Genomic DNA, 17,378 nt, shown 5'->3' with positions numbered 1-17,378 from the left:
TGCAATTAACGCGGCAAGTCTTTACGAAGGACTCGTCGAAGCGTCACCGTGCTAAAACTGTTTTTCAAAAATTTTGGAAACGCAGCAACGTATAAAGCTCCGAACGTTTACAAAGTGCGTTCCGTGCAAACGTAAGAATACGTTTCGTCGTTTTACGATATAACAATGTTTCCAATGTATCCGTTACCGCGAGATAAATCTTCGCCACGGTATAGCGATTCGAGCAATGTAACAGGTGTGAGGATATATCATACCACAGGATACACTCGTTACATCCTTGTCCTCTGCGGAAAGCGAGGTTCGATGTATCGTTTCGGAAGAATCGTGAGCGATGTTGCGAATAATTTCCACCGTGGATCGTTATCGTTCGATAATGGTATGTATTTTTGTTCGTTCGATCGAATCGTCGTCGCAATTTCGCGATCATCGATAGCGCGACGTTGCTGATTCGATTATCGTTGTCTCGTTTTCGAGAGTAAGGAGAGCAAAGTTCGAGGCTCGGATAAAGAGTCCATGTCGACCGATCGCGAGATAGGGAGCACATTACGCGTTGCAGAAACGCGTGTCGAGAGAACACAGAACGCGGATCATTCGAACGGTGATCGCTTCGATGGAACGTTTCCGGGTGGTCGTTGTCGCGGATACGGATAGACGGGCGTTAAAGACCATTGTCGATGACGGTGACGGTGATCGGTGATCGATGATCGGTGATCGGTACGAACCTTATCGAGAAGAAAGTTCCACCTCAGTGGGTGAGCATCTTGGGCATCGTCGGGAATCACTACACCTAGTTTGGTATCCTTCGTATTTTCGATGTGTCACGATACCGCATTGAACACGTTCGTGAGGAGTACCGCGTATTCCCGTACCGATAGAAATGCCTCGGCTTTATCGCGACATTGTCGTAGGGAACGGGAGACGCGCGAAACGTTCGCTGGTACTCGCGTAACTGACCGAACCGAGGGGAGAGATTCTCTCTATCCTGATGGCCCGGGCTCCTGGCTGACTTGCGCTCCGCGCACCAAGGCGCAACATGTGGTAAACCGTTGAAGGTATACGCGAACACAGCCTCGTTTCACTGTACGTGCAACCACATCTGCGGGTGTACTCTGATAAGTACACCGGCGCAAAACCGTGTAACCCGCACACGCACGCGCGCTGATTATTCCCAAAGCGCGTGTATACCGCGAGCCGTGAAACAGGGTCAAGACTCCGAGCGAGGATCGAGCATGTTGGTGTACCGTCTCCGATGATTATTTCAAGGAGCACGATTGATGTAACGCGCGCGTCCACCCTTGCCTCGTAATTGAGTAGTATCGCCGCTCGGTGTGAACGCGTAAACACGATCGACTCGCGTTTCAAACGTCAACCCCGTTACGGTACACGACCGTTTTCACCTCACGGTTCACTGTTTGCGAATCACTGTCCGTCGCTCGGAAAACTTCGAACCTACCGTACCGCACCTAAAGAGTACCACTTGGCTGCGGGGGTGCTCGTTTCGCGATAGCTACTAGAAAGTGAACAGGTACTCGAGCCAAGTCCGTCCGAATCGATGTATTCGTAACCAAGAATCATCGAAGGAAGAGAACAACATTCCTTCGGCGGACTTGACGCTAATGTTCGCGCGGTTTTAAGCGTAAACCCGCGGACCGGAATTCGACTATTTATAAATAATTCATTCCCACCTGGTTTCGTTTCGTCGCGCCGCGGAAATATTACGCAACCGCGGACTTTTCGAGAGAAAGGAAAAGCTTCCGTAAAAGATTGTCGCAGACGTCGACTCTATGGACACGACGATACAGAATCCTCGACGAACTACTCGAGAGACACTTGGCCAACATCCGTAAAGGTTAGTAAAATCGTTTCGTTTACTCCTACGAGATTCCATTCTCGTTTGTACGAGGTGATGCTTATTTATATACGGAGCGGTGGCAGGATGAATTGCGTTTTGTTTCGTTAACGTTCGCCTTTGAAGAAGTCTGAAAATCGAGGACGAAATCGAACAAAGGGTCGTATCGAAAGTTGTACGCGTAACGGGCGTTCCAGCAGCGTTACGAAAGTGGCGGCATCCGTGGATATTTGATTGTATCCGCGTTTACGGAGAGCAGATATGCAAAGGTATACCGTCGTATATTGCTTATATAAAAGAATTCGTTGTTCCTTTGGAGCCCCCGACAGACGGGACAAGTACGCATTTGCTTCTTTCCGCGGTCACGGACGTTTTCCAACGATTTTCGACGAAAAGATTGCGTAGCTGGAATATAATCGCGATTCGGACTCGTTATATCGAGGAGAAATAAATTTTGTTCATCCGCTCGTGCGAAATACCACACCGGCAGCACTGCGCCGGTAATAAGTGGAACAGGACCGCGGTATACGAATTCTACGGAATTACCATCGAGACGATTTCGTGCGCCGTTTTATCGACGTTTCTTTTTTACAGCTGGATACATTCGCGGACGCGCATAAAAAAATATATATATATATATATATATATATATATATATATATATATATATATATATATACATAGTGTATCGAATGAAACGTCAAGTCAGGTCAGTTTCGTAGTATTGTACAATGCGACCGCGCCGAAGAGGGTCGATGACTGTATTCGCGTGTCAGTACCTCGTGAACGGGGCATGCAATCTGTACGTGTTCCCGATATAGATCCCGTCGTAGAAAAATCTTCGCGGATTGCTCGCTCGCTTCCAAGATCGTGTATTTAACGGTACCAAGTTAACCGTGAAGCCAGCGGTATCGCGACATCGCGACATCGCGATTCGGGTTAACGAAGAACGACGATACCCTTCGTGCCCCTCGAGATGGACGTTTTCCGTTCAAGACTGTCCTTGGGAGGCGTATTTGCGTCAACGTCTTATAAAAATTTCTCCGAGACCGGATCCGTTATCGCGAGGAAATTTGGGTTTTGTTGTTCTTAAAAAAATTAAATCTTGTTTCTCGGAGACGGCAACTCGAAAACCAGGTACGTGAAATTTTATCGCCTTTGTCTCTCCGATACTTAATTGTGTGGATAATTCTGCGACAACTCGAGAGACGGTGTTGGATGAAAGAAAGAATCCTCCGTCAACTGATGGACCGTTTCTAGATCACCCTGTCGGTTCCGAAGTAAATAATTCCCTGCTTGGATTACTCGTCGCAAGTCGGCGAGTTTCACGAGCAAGTAGACCACGACGGGGTAAGTTTTTCTCGGTTACGTGTTTGCGAAGGTCGACCATTTGGAATCTTTGGACAGACACAGCTATCTACGCGCGTACAGAAATATTGTTCCTCGATGTCTCTCCCGCGATAATCGGTATCGCGTGTGCCGTGGCTGAGCAAAAATTACTCGATGATAGCGTCCACCTTACCCTTAAATCGGTACCAATCTTTCCCCTTGCAATACTTTCTGACATGGCGACGCGACGCGTGTGAAAGGCAAATCCGACTCGTCGGCCTATTTTTCAAGCACGAATCGAGCGACCGCGCCAAAGTGCTCGGTAGTGCAGATCACGTTTAGGCGTAATATCGGAAGCTTTTGTCGGTTATCTTCCATTTGACAGAAAAGATTCGAACGCATCGATTGGCCGTACAAATGCTCGGTCGGTCGGTCGGTCGGTCGGTACTTTCCACTATTTCTTTTCTCTTTTCATTCTTTCTCCCCACCCATCGTCTCGAGCAACTTGTCCGAAACCTATTTTTTCAAACAACATCGCTCGAACGTGGAATTTACTTCACCCGGGATCTATTTATCATGGTTCCGTGCAGCGTGGGAGATTAAGACATTCGACGGACCGTGACGTGAAACCAATTTCTCTATTTTGCGCCGCAAGCGAAGCAGTTGAGAACTCCCCGTAGACAACATCGTGCACGGAGCTTACCGAGCGCGTTTTGGAGCGGCTTCCCAGTTTCAAGAGAAATTAATGAGAAGCGATGAACCGGTGATGGGTTCGGCTCTGTGAACAACCGGTCGCGTTATCGACGGATCGAAGAAAGAATAATCTATATTTGAAAATAAAAAGGAAAGAAGAGAGAAAGAAATTTTCCGCGTTGCAGAAAAATCGTCAGTGTCAGTGGGTTATCCGGGCAGCACGGTCTACTGACGGCGCGTGGTCACGAAGCAGGGTCCATATAATCGATACTCCACTACTTCGAGTACCTGATTCCGTAGGGAGGGATGGAGAGAAGGAGACGGATCGTGATAAAAAAGAGCTAGGAAGATTCGAAGGGTACCTACCGCTTTCTCTCTCCCTTTTTCTCTCCTGTACCGCAGGGAGGCTTTTCTCTTTATCCCCAAGGAACGCCGGAATAACAAGAAGTCGTTCGCACGAACGACGACAAAATTAACGAGTCCGTTTCGTCGCCTCCTTCCCCGCGGTTATATAGTACTCGATTTTTCTCTTTCCACGTAAGAGAAACTTTACCTTTGCAATTCTTATACACATTTTTATCATCCCACGTATGCCGCCGGAAAATGTTTCACGTGTCACGTAAACGAATACTTTACGACGCGTAAAACACAATTCCCCCAGAGAAAAAGCTGGATATAAAAGGTGTAATGAAACTGTAGTTAGCCGTTTTTCTTGCACGTTTTACTTTTTTACGATTTTATTTGTTCCAAGTCGCACGCCGGTGCGAGTTACGGCTCGCTGGATCGAACCATCCGAACGACGTTGTTTTTTTCTTTTAGTAATATAAGAATAATAATAAAGGAGATTCTTGTCTCGAGACGCGTCTTAGATTCTTCATCCAAGGATAGAACGAAGATTTCTACGAATCACTGCACACCGATTTCTGCGAAATCTCTTTACCTTTGTACGTTGCGCAGATGTGTGCGCGTAAGGTGTCTTGATTCGACTGCGAGTGAAAAAGACCGTGCATTCGATGGAAAGTAATTCATTCTCAGAGATTCGAGACTCGTACATTTTAACGTGCACTTTTTCCGCGGCAATTTTATTACCCCGCTTTGTTACATTTTCATGTTTCAAGTTACTATTTTCAGCGAGGAATATAACAGGAAAGTTGAATTGATCAAAAATAATGGACAAAATGACACCGATGAAAAGATAATACAAGCGTGTTTGCCAAATTGTTAATAAAATCCTTAACGTACGATATAATTTACATTCCCTCTATAATTGAAATCAACAGAGACGGAGAATAAGTTTCTAATTTGGTTCAGCTACGCAACGAATCAAATTTCATTAGAATGTTTCCTTTATTGTAGAAAAAAAGAAAATACGCGAAATTTAATTTTCCTTAAGGTTCGTTTGAAACATTTTTCAAAAGTTTTCGCAAATATAGAATCCATGAAACTAATTGTTCGTTTAATGGTCGGAACGTAATCGGGCTGTCTTAAAATGTCTGTCTCCGTCTCCGTAGAGAAAAATGTTTTCGAAATTTTGTAGAGATGAAGAGTACAAATTACAAAGCGTTAGTTTCATTTTTATTTTGCATTTATCAAGTGCCCCGCGATTTATCGACTGGAGTGTACATTGCTATTCCATTAAAATAATTGTACGACGTATTTTTTAATTGAATGCATCGCGATATACTCCGCTATCGTTAACCAAAATTAATACACCGGTTACGTAAGTATCCCGGATTTTTTTATCATTTCGTGTTTCGAAACACTTATTTTAGCTCCGGCATTCAATGCGCCACCGGCGTCAGGCTTTTGGCTGCACTTCTGGGTCGCAGAGAAATTGCTTTCAGGTTAAAGCTCTTCACGGACTAAAGAACTTATTACATCTTTGTGCAAACAGCACGATCTTTCTAGACAAGAGTTTCCTCTTGCCGAGATAACTGCGACATTAAAAGTTTCTCCTAATTCTTTCGAACCGACATACCTCTCAACCTTCTAACAAGCAACGGTAGATGTTCGATCGAATATATCGAGCACGGCTTATCCACGGTTTATCCGTTACGTATAATACGTACGTATATTACGTATAATACACACATCGAAAAATCGAAATGTCTATTAGCAGTTTCTGGACGATTGAGACGCAATCGGAGACCGGTACGTGTGTGTGTGCGCGAGCGCGCGCGCGCGCGCGTCTGTGTACTCTATCGGTGACAAACGCGACTGCTGAGGGACGCCAACGATGAATCGTCCAAAGATGTTTAAGATCCGTAAGTTCGCGTTAAATATCGGTCAACACACTAGTCCGTGTTCCCCAATGGTGCCGGGTGCGATGATTGAACGGTGTAACGACGTAAACGGCTGCCGCATTGCCGATGTCGTGCCTGCCGTAACTACGGTACGTGGGGTACGTGTACCCTCGTGCACCCTCGTGCACCCACGTCGACCTCTGACTCTCTCAAGGGGTGGACGACTTATCCACCTGGTGCTAGTCAGGCCTACCACCTTTATCTCATCGGTACTCGAATCGCGAAATCTGCTACGCGAGTGCTCCATCGCACCATTTTTACTCGAGCACATCGGCTGGAGATCGATTCGAGACCAGAGTACCCGAAGATTCTCGAACGACGCGACGATCAACGTATCCCTTGAAGATTCGAGTTTCTCTTCCTTCTTTTTTCTTTCCGTCTGTGCAACACCGGTGACCACTTTCGCGGATGAATCGCAAATAAATGAAAAAAAGAAAACAAAACGGGGAAAGAAACGGGGAAAAGAAAAACAAAGGGTTCGAGAGGTGAACATCTCTCCGGGGTGTCGAAAGATTCGCGATGTGCATTCTACCAAAGAGTAGACTAAAGAGTCTACGCTCCCAAGAGAGAAGGGAGGGGGTAAGGGAGATGGTACCTTCGCAGTGTTTCCGACGAGAGGCCCTTGTCCTTCTAGGTCGTCTCGTAGAGTGTTTGCGAATCAGGCCGCGACCCCGTCGCCATCCAAGTCGTGAACCAAGGCTTGTGGTAGTGGTTGCGCCGCGAAATTAGAACGTTGCATTCGTGAGGGTCGTCGCTGTCTCGCCCCTGTGGCGGGGCATCAATAGGAATAATACGAGGAACTATGCAATGCAGCTCGGGCATAGGTAGACGCGAGTGTAACGACCTTACACCCCCGCAGGTAGCGGGATCGATGGGCTCCAACTCCGGGCAACCTCTCGTACACAGCTCCTACCGTGCTGTGGCCCGACTGCCTCTACCGCCGTGCTGCTGGCTTGTCCCACTTTTCTATCACGTTTTACCGCTACGATGTAGCCTCGCTACGAGGTTCGCGCCTCGTCGAGACCGCTGTTTGCCGTCTCGACGAACAAACTCGCGGTATTTCTTAAATACAACGGCGAACCGATAATCGTTTTAAATTAATTAATGGGACAACCATTCGGATAACGAATAAACTTTCCGAGTTTCGGATCGATTCTTCCAGACTCTCGGGGCGAGGGGGATCGGGGATGAGGGGGGGGGGGAGGAGGGAAGGGGAGGAGGAGAGGGACCGGGTTGGGTTGGATAATATCAATGGCAAAGATCTATCGCGTTGGATCTATCGCGTACCCCCTTGCTTTCGGAGAGAGGTTGCGTACCACAGAGTTATCTCGAATCCTTGTACCGTAGCATATTTTAATGTTTGTACGCTATGCGTTCTGGACGAGGATTTAACAACGGTAAACCATTAACGATCCATTGAAACGTTACAATTTGTACATTTTATTTCTCTTTTTCTTTTGCATAAAATACGCTAATACCTTGTTGCGTGTACATTGATATGGCAAACATCCCGCTAGAAAAACAAGTGCACGTTTATTCTAGAATGAGGACGTGACGTTTTATAATTATGGAATATAGTCAGACTATACGAGTACCGTTTACTGAAAGGATACGTTTATTAAATGCATCGCGTATAAATAATTCCACCACGGTCTATAAAATGTTTGTAAAACTTCGTGTATAAGAACTTTATTCTATCGGATAGAGCGCATACTTTCGAATTCATCGATATCTTTCTCTCTTCTTTCTTTTTTCTTTTTTTTTTTTCTCTTTCATTTTTCAGTAGGAAATACTTAAAATTTAAAATAGATCGTACGCGAAATCGTTAAAAGAGATTCTGTGTATGCATAAATATTTATAAATATAGAAGATAAAATTTAATGGAATAAATCGACATTCTCAAATTATTAGATACACCAGGACGTTACTATCGAAAAATAATTATACAGAACTATTCTTTTTTCTCGTAGTTATCGAGTTACGGGCTACCAAAAGTAACACGCGTGTTGTATAATTTCGTTCGTTCACGATTCTTTTTGTGATTGTAATTTTAACGTGTCATCGGTTCTCCTTTCAACGATACCAATAGTTCAATTACAACTATAGAAAATTATCACACATTTCTAAGTAAATTCTAGGATTTGCTTTCATTTTTAGTAAACGACCTTAAAAGTAGATCTGCGATAATAATCGTCCTTTGATGGTGAACGGACTCTACGTTACTCGTTCAACTTTAAGAAATTCCATACGTGTCTTGGCGATCAGCCAAATTCTACATATCGAGATCAAATATTAAATCATTGTTAAATTCTGCCGCAACTACGTTCTCCGAAGTGTTTTCTTGCGGCAATTGCTTATCTTGCTTAAGTATAGGTTTTACGGTCTGAGTTACGGTCGTTGACTTACGAGGGCGTCTTTTTTCACGCTCTTGAAGGATGCTAGAAGCGGATCTGAAAAATTAAATAAATTAAATAGTAACGCGGGTTGCGTTATTGATCAAATACGGACATTATAAACGCAACGATACCTAAATAACTGTCGCGACACGATCTTATTGAATCGAACTGTTTTCTTTAAACTGGAGCAATCCGACTCTACGGACGATGTAGCCATTCCATTTTCATCGGCACTCGATTCAGACACCGAACGTGACAAATTATGAGTGGATCGCGACCTTAAGACCTTTTCGGAAACTGTTCTTGTATTACTATTGTTGCTTAGGAATTCGTCTCCGTTGTTCTCTGAAACAAATCTGGTCTCCGTTATGGCATGTTGTTCGTCCGTTGTTTTTGTACTTTCTTCTCCCACTTCGTCGTCGGAATCCATTCGATTCGGGTTAATACTTGTAACATCTTCCGCCCGCTGGCTGCCGTTGATCGTTTCATCTTTTACCGATTCCGTGTTTTCGCGCACGGCCTGTAGAAAATGTAATTATAAATATAAAACTAAGCTTCGTCCGTTACAGCCATTGAAAAGGATTACCTTTACCTCTTTCGGTAGGTCTCGAAAAGATGCAGCAGGCGAATAAACTTTCTCTTCCATGAATTCATCGTTTACCCCGACATAATATCGCGTTAAATGTTCAGGATTGTTTATCGCGACGGTAAATATAACATTGTTATCCCACACTTCGCTCGTGAAGGAATTAGAATCCACGGTATCGTCGTCTATTTTCAAACACAGCGAATAGTGTTGTAGAAAAAGTTCCGCACTTACGGACGTTAACGATATATGTATTCCTAAATTATTTTGCAAAATTCTATGGCGAATGGAATTCGGATCCACATTTTTTACATTTACAGTGATTGTTAATCGATTATCGTGTATACTACAGGTGAACGGTGGCAGTGAATATTTATTGCTGGAATTTAGAAATGTATCTGTGTCGTCTATACTACCAGTCCGCAATGCGCTGTCACTACACTCTTCTAAACTTTCACTTTCATTTTCTACTTTTGTCGCTGCGAGCACCGTTTCGCACTCGTCTACCAACTTCGGCATGGAGTCACTCGTGTGACCATTAATAAGAGAATCTTTCATCGAATCCTCGTGCGACACTGGTAGAGGACTACCATGGTCGCTATCGACCCCACTGTCCTCTCTAGTGTCCAATATTGGCTCCACTGTTGGAATCACTGTTAACGTTACAACGAGTTTCTTGTACTTTGTATCGAACCTGGAATCACCACTAGCTACGTCCACACTGTAAGGCAATGGGAGTTCCAATAAATATTTCGCAAGCTTGTCGCATTTTACACGAAGATAACGTTCTTGTACATCCAAGAGAACGTCGGTGTCGGTTTGCAGTAACGGTAGATCTATGGTGACGATTAATTTTTTAGGTACTTTCGCGTTCAGTTTTACGTTAAATTTATATTTTATAGAGAATTTCGGTGTAAAATATTCGCTATTCGTTTCTACATTTGTAGTCGATGTGTCTTCGCGGTGTATAGTATTTGTCGCTGCACCCTTTGGTTTCCTCTTTACACGCTTGAACTGCCGTTCTCTTTTTTGGTCGTAATCGGTCATCGAGTTTTGGTAGTTTTCTGGTTTCGTGTTCGATTGTTTTACAGTCTGATACACGGTCGTTAACTCACTTTGATGAAGAATGCTAGACTTGGACCTAAAAAATTATGTAAATCAAATAACGTGCGACGTATTGTTAAAAAAACAACCGTTCACCACCGGCGTTGAAAACGTAACGATACCTAAACAACCGTTGCGACACCATCTCGTTAAATCGTACCGTTTTCTTCAAACTGGAACAATCTGTTTCAGAATTTACATCTTGCTCCGAATCGTAATGACAATCTATGGACGACGCGGGCATTCCATTTTCATCGGTGCTAGATTCGGATACTGAACGCGAAAAATCATGAGTGCTGCGCGGCTTCAATATACCTTTCGAGTATCTACCTGTAGTACTGTTACTTGTTAATTTATCTTCGATGCTTTCTGAAATAGAACCAGCGTTTATCACGATTTCTTGTGGATTCTCCTCCTGTTGCGTCGATTTTGTGATTCGTTGTTCCGCTTCGTTATCGGAATGTAATCGACTCGGGCCGATGTTTATAACAACACCGTCGTCCTCCGTTTGCACGTTCACCGTACGATCCTTTTCCGCTTCTAAATCGTCCATGGCCTAGAAAAAATATAGTTAAAGATAAAATGATCCTTAATCTTTGTTACCGTACAAAAGATTCACCGTTAATTCTTTCAGTTGATTCTTAAAGAACGTAGCGGTAGGAAAGTTCCTTTCTTCCATGAACTCTTCGTTCAGTCCGACATAGTATCGCCCTAAATTTTCAGTGTTTCTTAACGCGACGGTGAACACAACGTTATTATCCCATGGTTCACTCGCGAACGAATCAGGTACCACGGAATCTTCGTAAATTTTTAAACACAACGAATGACACTGTGGAAAAAATCCTGCGCCTACAGATGTTAACGAAACGTGTATTCCCAAGTTATTTTTCAATATTCTATGTCGAATGGAATTTGGGTCCACGTTCTTTACATTTACAGTGATCGCTAATTGATCGTCGTATATATTACATATGTACGCCGGCAATGAATACTTAACGTCGGGATCTAGAAATGTATCCGAGTTGTCCGTATCGCTAGTCCTTAGTACTCTATCACTACACTCTTTGAAACTTTCACTTTCATTTTCTACGTTTGTCGTCGTAAGCACTGTTTCGCACTCTTCGACCAACTTTGGCGTCGAGTCATCCGAGCGAACGTCACTCGAAGATTCTTCCACCGAATCTTCCCGCAACAGTGGTACAGGACTGCTACGATCGCTATCGACGCCGCTGTCCTCTCTGGTATCCAACATTGGCACTACCGGTCTAACGACTGGTAGCGTTACGACAAGTTTCTTGTATTTTGGATCGAATTTGGCATTACCGCTGTCCGCGTCCACGCGATAAGTCAACGGGAGATCCAATAAATATTTTGCAGGCTTTTCGCTCTTTAGGCTAAGGTAACGTTCTTGTACGTCCAACGAAGCGTCGGTAGCGGTTTTCAATAGCGGTAGATCTATGGTGACGATTAATTTTTTAGGTACCGTGGCGTTCATTTTTCCAGTTTTACTATTACTAAAATCTTCCAACTCTACGTAAGATTGATGTTTTATGGAGAACTTGGGCGTAACGTATCGGCTATTGGCGTCCGTGCTAGGGTTCGATGTATCTTTGCGGTAGATAGTAGGCGGCAACGGACGCTTTGGCTTCTCCTTTAAGCTATTCAGTTGCTGCTCTCTTTTCTGGTCGTAATCTGCCATCAATTTCTGGTATATCGCTGGTTCTATATCCAACTTTTCTGTTGCCGGTTCGGTCGAAGGCTTTCGGATAACTGCGGGAAGAGGTAATCCTTTGTATTTCAAGTTTGGGAATTTCAGATTTTTCCTATCCAATTTCATCTGAAAGATTGTAAAAGTAAGAGAATAGCGAGAATACGACGGGAGTTTGCGACGCTTACCTTAAAGTTGTTTTCCACACCGTCCATGGCCGTGTTGTTCACGCTTTCGCGGAACTGTGCATTCTTCGATGATAAATAAATCGTATCGGGGTGGAAGACCACGTCGAAGACAACGCAACGCACATTGTTCTTGTCAAGGTCGTCGCGAGCCGATAGGAGCGAATAAGGAATTGACCATTGTAAAGTCCGATGACCTTGCTCGAAAGCAGGTTGACTGCTCGGTTGCGTAATAACGTTGCTCTTGCAGATATTCAGGAAACATTTTCTATCCCCGTTCGCGCTGGTTTTTATGACGTAACCAGGTTCCGGGTTAACAAACGTAACGTCGACGCCCCGTTCTTTTTCCAATCGTATGATCTCTTTCTCGTAGATCTTCCTATTTTCCGGATCGGTCACTTCTTTCATATATTCCGATAGCAATTTACAGAACCCCTCCTTTTTCAAACACTCTGTCAACGTCTTGAGCTCTCCCTTGGTCACCTCCAAATCTTCCCAATCTTTCCTACGTGATTCGTTATACGTGTCCATCTTACGAAACGATATCGCGTGTTTACAAATAAACTCGTTGATAGAAGAATCGCGAAGCACTTGGTATCACGTAGATGGCGGCGCCACCATGCCGGTCGGTCGAACAGCGGTTGAACATAGAACTTTGAAAGAGCTAGTGGCGCGCGCGCGCCATTTTCCTTCTGTCGGTTGATTCTGTATTTTTGAAACGGTACGTAGAGAAATTGTTAGAATCGAGAATCCCTGAAACGTCCGACAAATCGTTCTCGTTTCGGTACTCGTTTTCGAACATCGAACACGACTCTCAACGAACTCGATATTCAATATCGTCTCGATCGTGTCTCGTATAACGTTTAAGCGAAAGCGGGTCCGTATTGAACTCCATTGAACATCAGCGGGTTGTCGCAAAGGTCGATTCGCGAAGTATCAGATTCTGCTCGCAGCCGAGCTTCCTTTTACCGTGTTCGAGTCTGACATTGCTCGGAGCAAACGGAGAACGCTTTCTTACATCGACGTATAGAATCGATAGTGTCGTAACGAACGGCCGAATAACGAAAATCGAAGACGGACGGATGATTTAGGTAGAGGGTACTGTATTCGTAGAGGAACGGGACTGTATATCGAATGTCGAAGGGGAGGTGTCCGATTCACGAGTAGATTCAACGGATCGAATCCATCGGACGATCATCTCGAAAGTATTCAAGTTCTCGTTCGTAATTGGTAAAGTGAAATAGTGTAGAGTACAGGTGGAAAAGTCGAGTTTCCCTTTTCGCGAGATTTACGCTTGGTGGGAGTTAAGGTGAAGATGTGGGGATCGAGCGGTACGGAGTCTCTGACCCAGTGACATTCTCCTCAGTTTCTTGGTAGACGCAATTGCCGGTAATTCGTGACTAGGAGTCTCGATGTCGGTAATTAGGATCATCGATCGAATACTCGTGGAGAAAAAGGGACACGTCCAGAAGTATCGCGGGACCACGAGTTCGTCGTGCGAGAAATTTTGACATGCGTCTGCACCGTGGCTTGTTGACCGGTATCGCTGTCTGCTCGACGGTTCTCTTCGTTGCTTTGAGGTCGAAATCAACGACGGAGTTCGCGAATCGTTCGGGGAACGATATAGAAAAGCGTTACGCGAAGGAACAGGAGATCAATAATGGCCAGGTGAATCGTATCGGATAAATTCGATCGTGCAACTAGATCCAACGAAACGAGATGGCTCGGTCGCATCGAACGAGGGAAACCTCGTTACCAAGGTTTTCGGTACCTTTCGATTCGAATAGAATGTTTCTCGGGCGGTACGCTGCTCGAGTTCGGAACGTATTCGTTGCAGTGAAAGTGCATCAGCGGAGGATGTAATTACTGGAAAGTGATCTTTACCGCGCGCGATAAATTAAATAATCGAGCCTCCGTTGATATCGCGAATCCCGTTATTTCCGTAAAAGTATTATAGGATTTCGGTCCCGCTTCTCGCGTTAAATAATAATACCGCGCAGCCACGATAAGACGCATTTAACGATAATGAAAAATGTGATTTACGATACAGACGTATAGACACGTTACACCCTCGCTCGCGGAGTTGGGCGCTCGTTGGAATAGCACAAAAATGAACAAGCATATCCTGATGTTGACACGTGTACCGGAAGCTGGTGCCGAACTGTTGGTCCTGATCTTGCAGCGTCTGCAGGGCTACAATGCTTTCAAACACATACGTTTGCCACCCGGTGATCACGGCCTCTTATCAACGTTGCAAGAGGTAAATCCGGGTCGAAGTTTGTCGCGAAAGAACCCGATTTATGCCGCTATACTATATACGGATGAACGTGTTGCGATCGCGCGACTCGTCGGAGAAATTCTTCGAATTATTGTCCACGATTGTAATGGATATTCATTCGTTCCCTGCTAACAGTCGCGGTATCGCATTATCGATGCGTCGTTCGGATACCGTCGAACGATAACGCGGGAAACACGAATCAGCTGGTGATTCATCGATCGTATAAATCTCCGTGAGATTTAATCGCGTTGTGGTCGTTGCACTTTGCGTTCGCGTCAGGCCCCGGCTTTTCGGTGTTGCAACCGAAGTTGTACCACTTTCCGTCTGTCCGACCGAAGCAACGAGAATTCCCATTCGGAGCATATCCAGGTGACGTACCACCGCGAGAAAGGCAATAAATATTAAGAAGACGATTGAATGTATAATATTTCGCGTACGGTAATCAATCATCCTGACGCTTCGTATCGTGTCCGGTGCACTCGGTTCGTTGGTTCGCGCTCGGGCTCGAGCGAGTTTCGAACGATTAATCGATTCCGTGCGATTAATATCGATGAATATCAATTTTCGGGTAATTGCGTTCGATATATTTCTTTACGAGGGCGCGATGTTGTTTCGCAGGAACTGTTGGTGGAGGAAATTACCAATATCGTACGCCAGGAGGCGATCCCTTTGAGTTTCGACGGGAACGTTGGGTACTTGAATTTCTCGAAATTCGGACGACAGGCCCCGACGTTCGTCTCGTTAGTGAGAAATCCCCTAGGTGTTCAAAATTTACAAAGGTAAATCGCGCGTCTTTTCTTTTCCCTTCCCTTCTCTTACTCTTCGCTCGAGTTTCGTGAAAATTTGTTTCTCGCTGATCGAGAAACACTGGTACCACGAGTCAGTACCCGGACAACAATGATCGCGTGTACGTACTCCGTTTACTCGTGCGCTTTCCTTTTTCAGGTACCGTGAAAAGCGAAAAACGACGAACGAAAATAGAGCCATACCTACGTTTTGCGGGCAGGATCCTAGATGCACGTGAGTACATACAGGTTCATTCTTTCGAAATTATGAATCGTCAGGTTCTTTGAATTTCTATAAATGAGGAACGGTTGTTGCCCAAAGTCTGTTTTCCCAAAACTGTTGTGTCGCAACCGTCGATATTTCGAAAATTTCGTTACGCGAGCGTATCGGAGAGAGATACCATTGTACAAACCTACTTGGTAAGGACAAAATGAAAATGTTCGTTCTTCCAAGATCGCAGCTCGTTTATAAACATTTAAACAGCTTATCGATTCCGTGCGAAAAAACGCGTCGAAAGGAAAAAGGAAATTGTACAAAGTTTTCACGTTCAGTTGTTTCTACACGTAGTTTAATACGGTACAAATATATCGAGAACAAAAGTCGAAGAATCTCGTTTACCAATTACGATTGTTTAACGTTTATGATTAATTCCGAATCACTTTCGAGCTATGTATCCTGGTTACCGGAAGTTAGAAATACAGGTTTCCCTACTTGCAAGTTCGTTAACGTAAACAACATTTTCCAACGCTATACTTTTATCCTTTTCTCTTTCTATATTGCGCAACGTGGAATTTGCAGAGAGATAAATAACAAATGGGCATTGGAGCGGGCTAAAGTAAATATTGCCGAATGGTATCCAGTTGTTGGCATTTTAGATTGCATGGAGCAGTCGATAAACCTGTTGGAACATAAATTTCCATATTTTTTCCGTGGCGCTAGACAAATTTACAGGAAAATTCGTAAGCAAACGCAAGACGGATACCTTTCAGATATACTTGTACAGAATTTGTGCGTTACAGTTTCAGTTATTCCGATTTCTGTTATTTAGGACCGAAAAAGAAGTCCCTTTCCGATGTCTCGTTTGTACCGGAACCACGAGAAAGAGATATATTGTTCAGTCTCTTTGAGGATGAAATAGAATTATATCAGTGGCTAAAATACCGTCTTTTTAACGAAACATTGTACGACGTTGTAGAAAATTAATATCCACGAATGAAAAGGTTGCCATGCCCTACTGATATCTAGTTTCAAATTGCACCAAAGATAATTGTATTAAACGTTGCACGGTGCTCGTAATTTTTTAACGATAAACGAAAGTCTGTTTTATACCGATTACAAAATATTTTTCAAAAAAGAAATACAAGCGGATGTTATTCTTTCCTCCCATCTTCGCTGCAGCGTTCGAGTAGCATTCTACGGTGCAAAATGATGCACGTGGCGCCACCTTTAGAGAACGTTTATCATTTTTTAGAGCCAAAGGTCCGCTACTCGCATCGTATGTGTGACGCACCGATTTCGCGAGGCACCATTGTTCCTCGTACATCTCGTTACGCATGCAACAGTGACATAGATATATACACACACACACACACACACACACGTACATACATATAATTCGGGATATTTATTTGGACTATTTAATATCTACTTTTTATTTGTATACACATACACTGTTAAAAGTACGCATTAAAAAGTACTACAAGTTCGTTAAATATAGTTACCGCACACGTAACATGGTCTGCGGTGGACGAGTTATCAATTGAACGGTGCTAGCGAACGCGTTGTTTCTTTCTTCTTCTTGTATTTTTACACTTTTTGAAAATACTGTGTGTCGCGGATAGAACAGAACGTGTATTCGTAAAACTCGTCGATTACTTAATCGAGCGACGCTAAACCTATACACGCTGTAACGTAATATTTGAAAAATGTATCAGTTTTATCAATAGTGGGAGGTAACTGAATTTATTATTCACTTTTAAGTAAATGTATTTATAGAATAAATATGGAAAACGTACAAAGAAATATTCAAAAACAGGAGTTACCGTTTCTCCTTTCGCATCTCCCTTTCTTTTCACTGGTCGCCCAGATTAATAGAAGCATGACATTATATTATGAAGCCACTATTATTTATTTACACCTAATAACTTTGAAGCACAACTTT

At 43.9% G+C, this 17,378-nt stretch overlaps 3 protein-coding genes across 5 annotated transcripts in view; 1 reads left to right on the top strand and 2 right to left on the bottom strand.

Moving 5' to 3' along the window:
• The window catches only part of Elk (Eag-like K[+] channel), a 29,599-nt gene extending 28,376 nt beyond the window's left edge, over positions 1-1,223 (bottom strand). For both annotated transcript variants that reach the window (XM_076324318.1, XM_076324319.1), the window contains exon 1: positions 723-1,223. The gene's annotated coding sequence lies outside the window, so the exon portion shown is untranslated. The remainder of the gene's footprint in view (positions 1-722) is intronic.
• On the top strand, positions 701-17,206 carry LOC143153055 (uncharacterized). Its single transcript, XM_076323801.1, has 9 exons — positions 701-795; positions 852-1,038; positions 1,175-1,302; positions 1,570-1,849; positions 14,204-14,413; positions 15,050-15,210; positions 15,377-15,451; positions 16,016-16,176; positions 16,266-17,206. Exons 1-9 carry the CDS (start codon positions 701-703, stop codon positions 16,418-16,420), a joined length of 1,452 nt encoding a protein of 483 aa, XP_076179916.1. The 3' UTR covers positions 16,421-17,206.
• Nop17l (PIH1 domain-containing protein Nop17-like) lies at positions 7,591-12,725 on the bottom strand. Of its 2 annotated transcripts, XM_076324288.1 has the most exons (7): positions 12,157-12,725; positions 10,880-12,097; positions 10,591-10,816; positions 10,383-10,533; positions 9,163-10,297; positions 8,702-9,090; positions 7,591-8,624 (listed from the first exon to the last, which is right to left on the bottom strand). In XM_076324288.1, the coding sequence occupies exons 1-7, from the start codon at positions 12,682-12,684 to the stop codon at positions 8,447-8,449; spliced, it is 3,825 nt and encodes a 1,274-aa protein (XP_076180403.1). In that variant the 5' UTR covers positions 12,685-12,725; the 3' UTR covers positions 7,591-8,446. The 2 variants fall into 2 exon arrangements, with proteins under 2 accessions (XP_076180403.1, XP_076180402.1); XM_076324287.1 differs by having other exon boundaries at positions 10,383-10,816; positions 12,157-12,724.
• Positions 17,207-17,378: the final 172 nt, after the last annotated feature.

This window comes from Ptiloglossa arizonensis, chromosome 12 (genome assembly GCF_051014685.1).
Source record: "Ptiloglossa arizonensis isolate GNS036 chromosome 12, iyPtiAriz1_principal, whole genome shotgun sequence".
NCBI classification, from domain to species: Eukaryota; Metazoa; Arthropoda; class Insecta; order Hymenoptera; family Colletidae; genus Ptiloglossa; species Ptiloglossa arizonensis.
The sequence above is the reverse complement of the archived record's forward strand: the minus strand, read 5'-3'. Positions and strand labels throughout refer to the sequence as shown.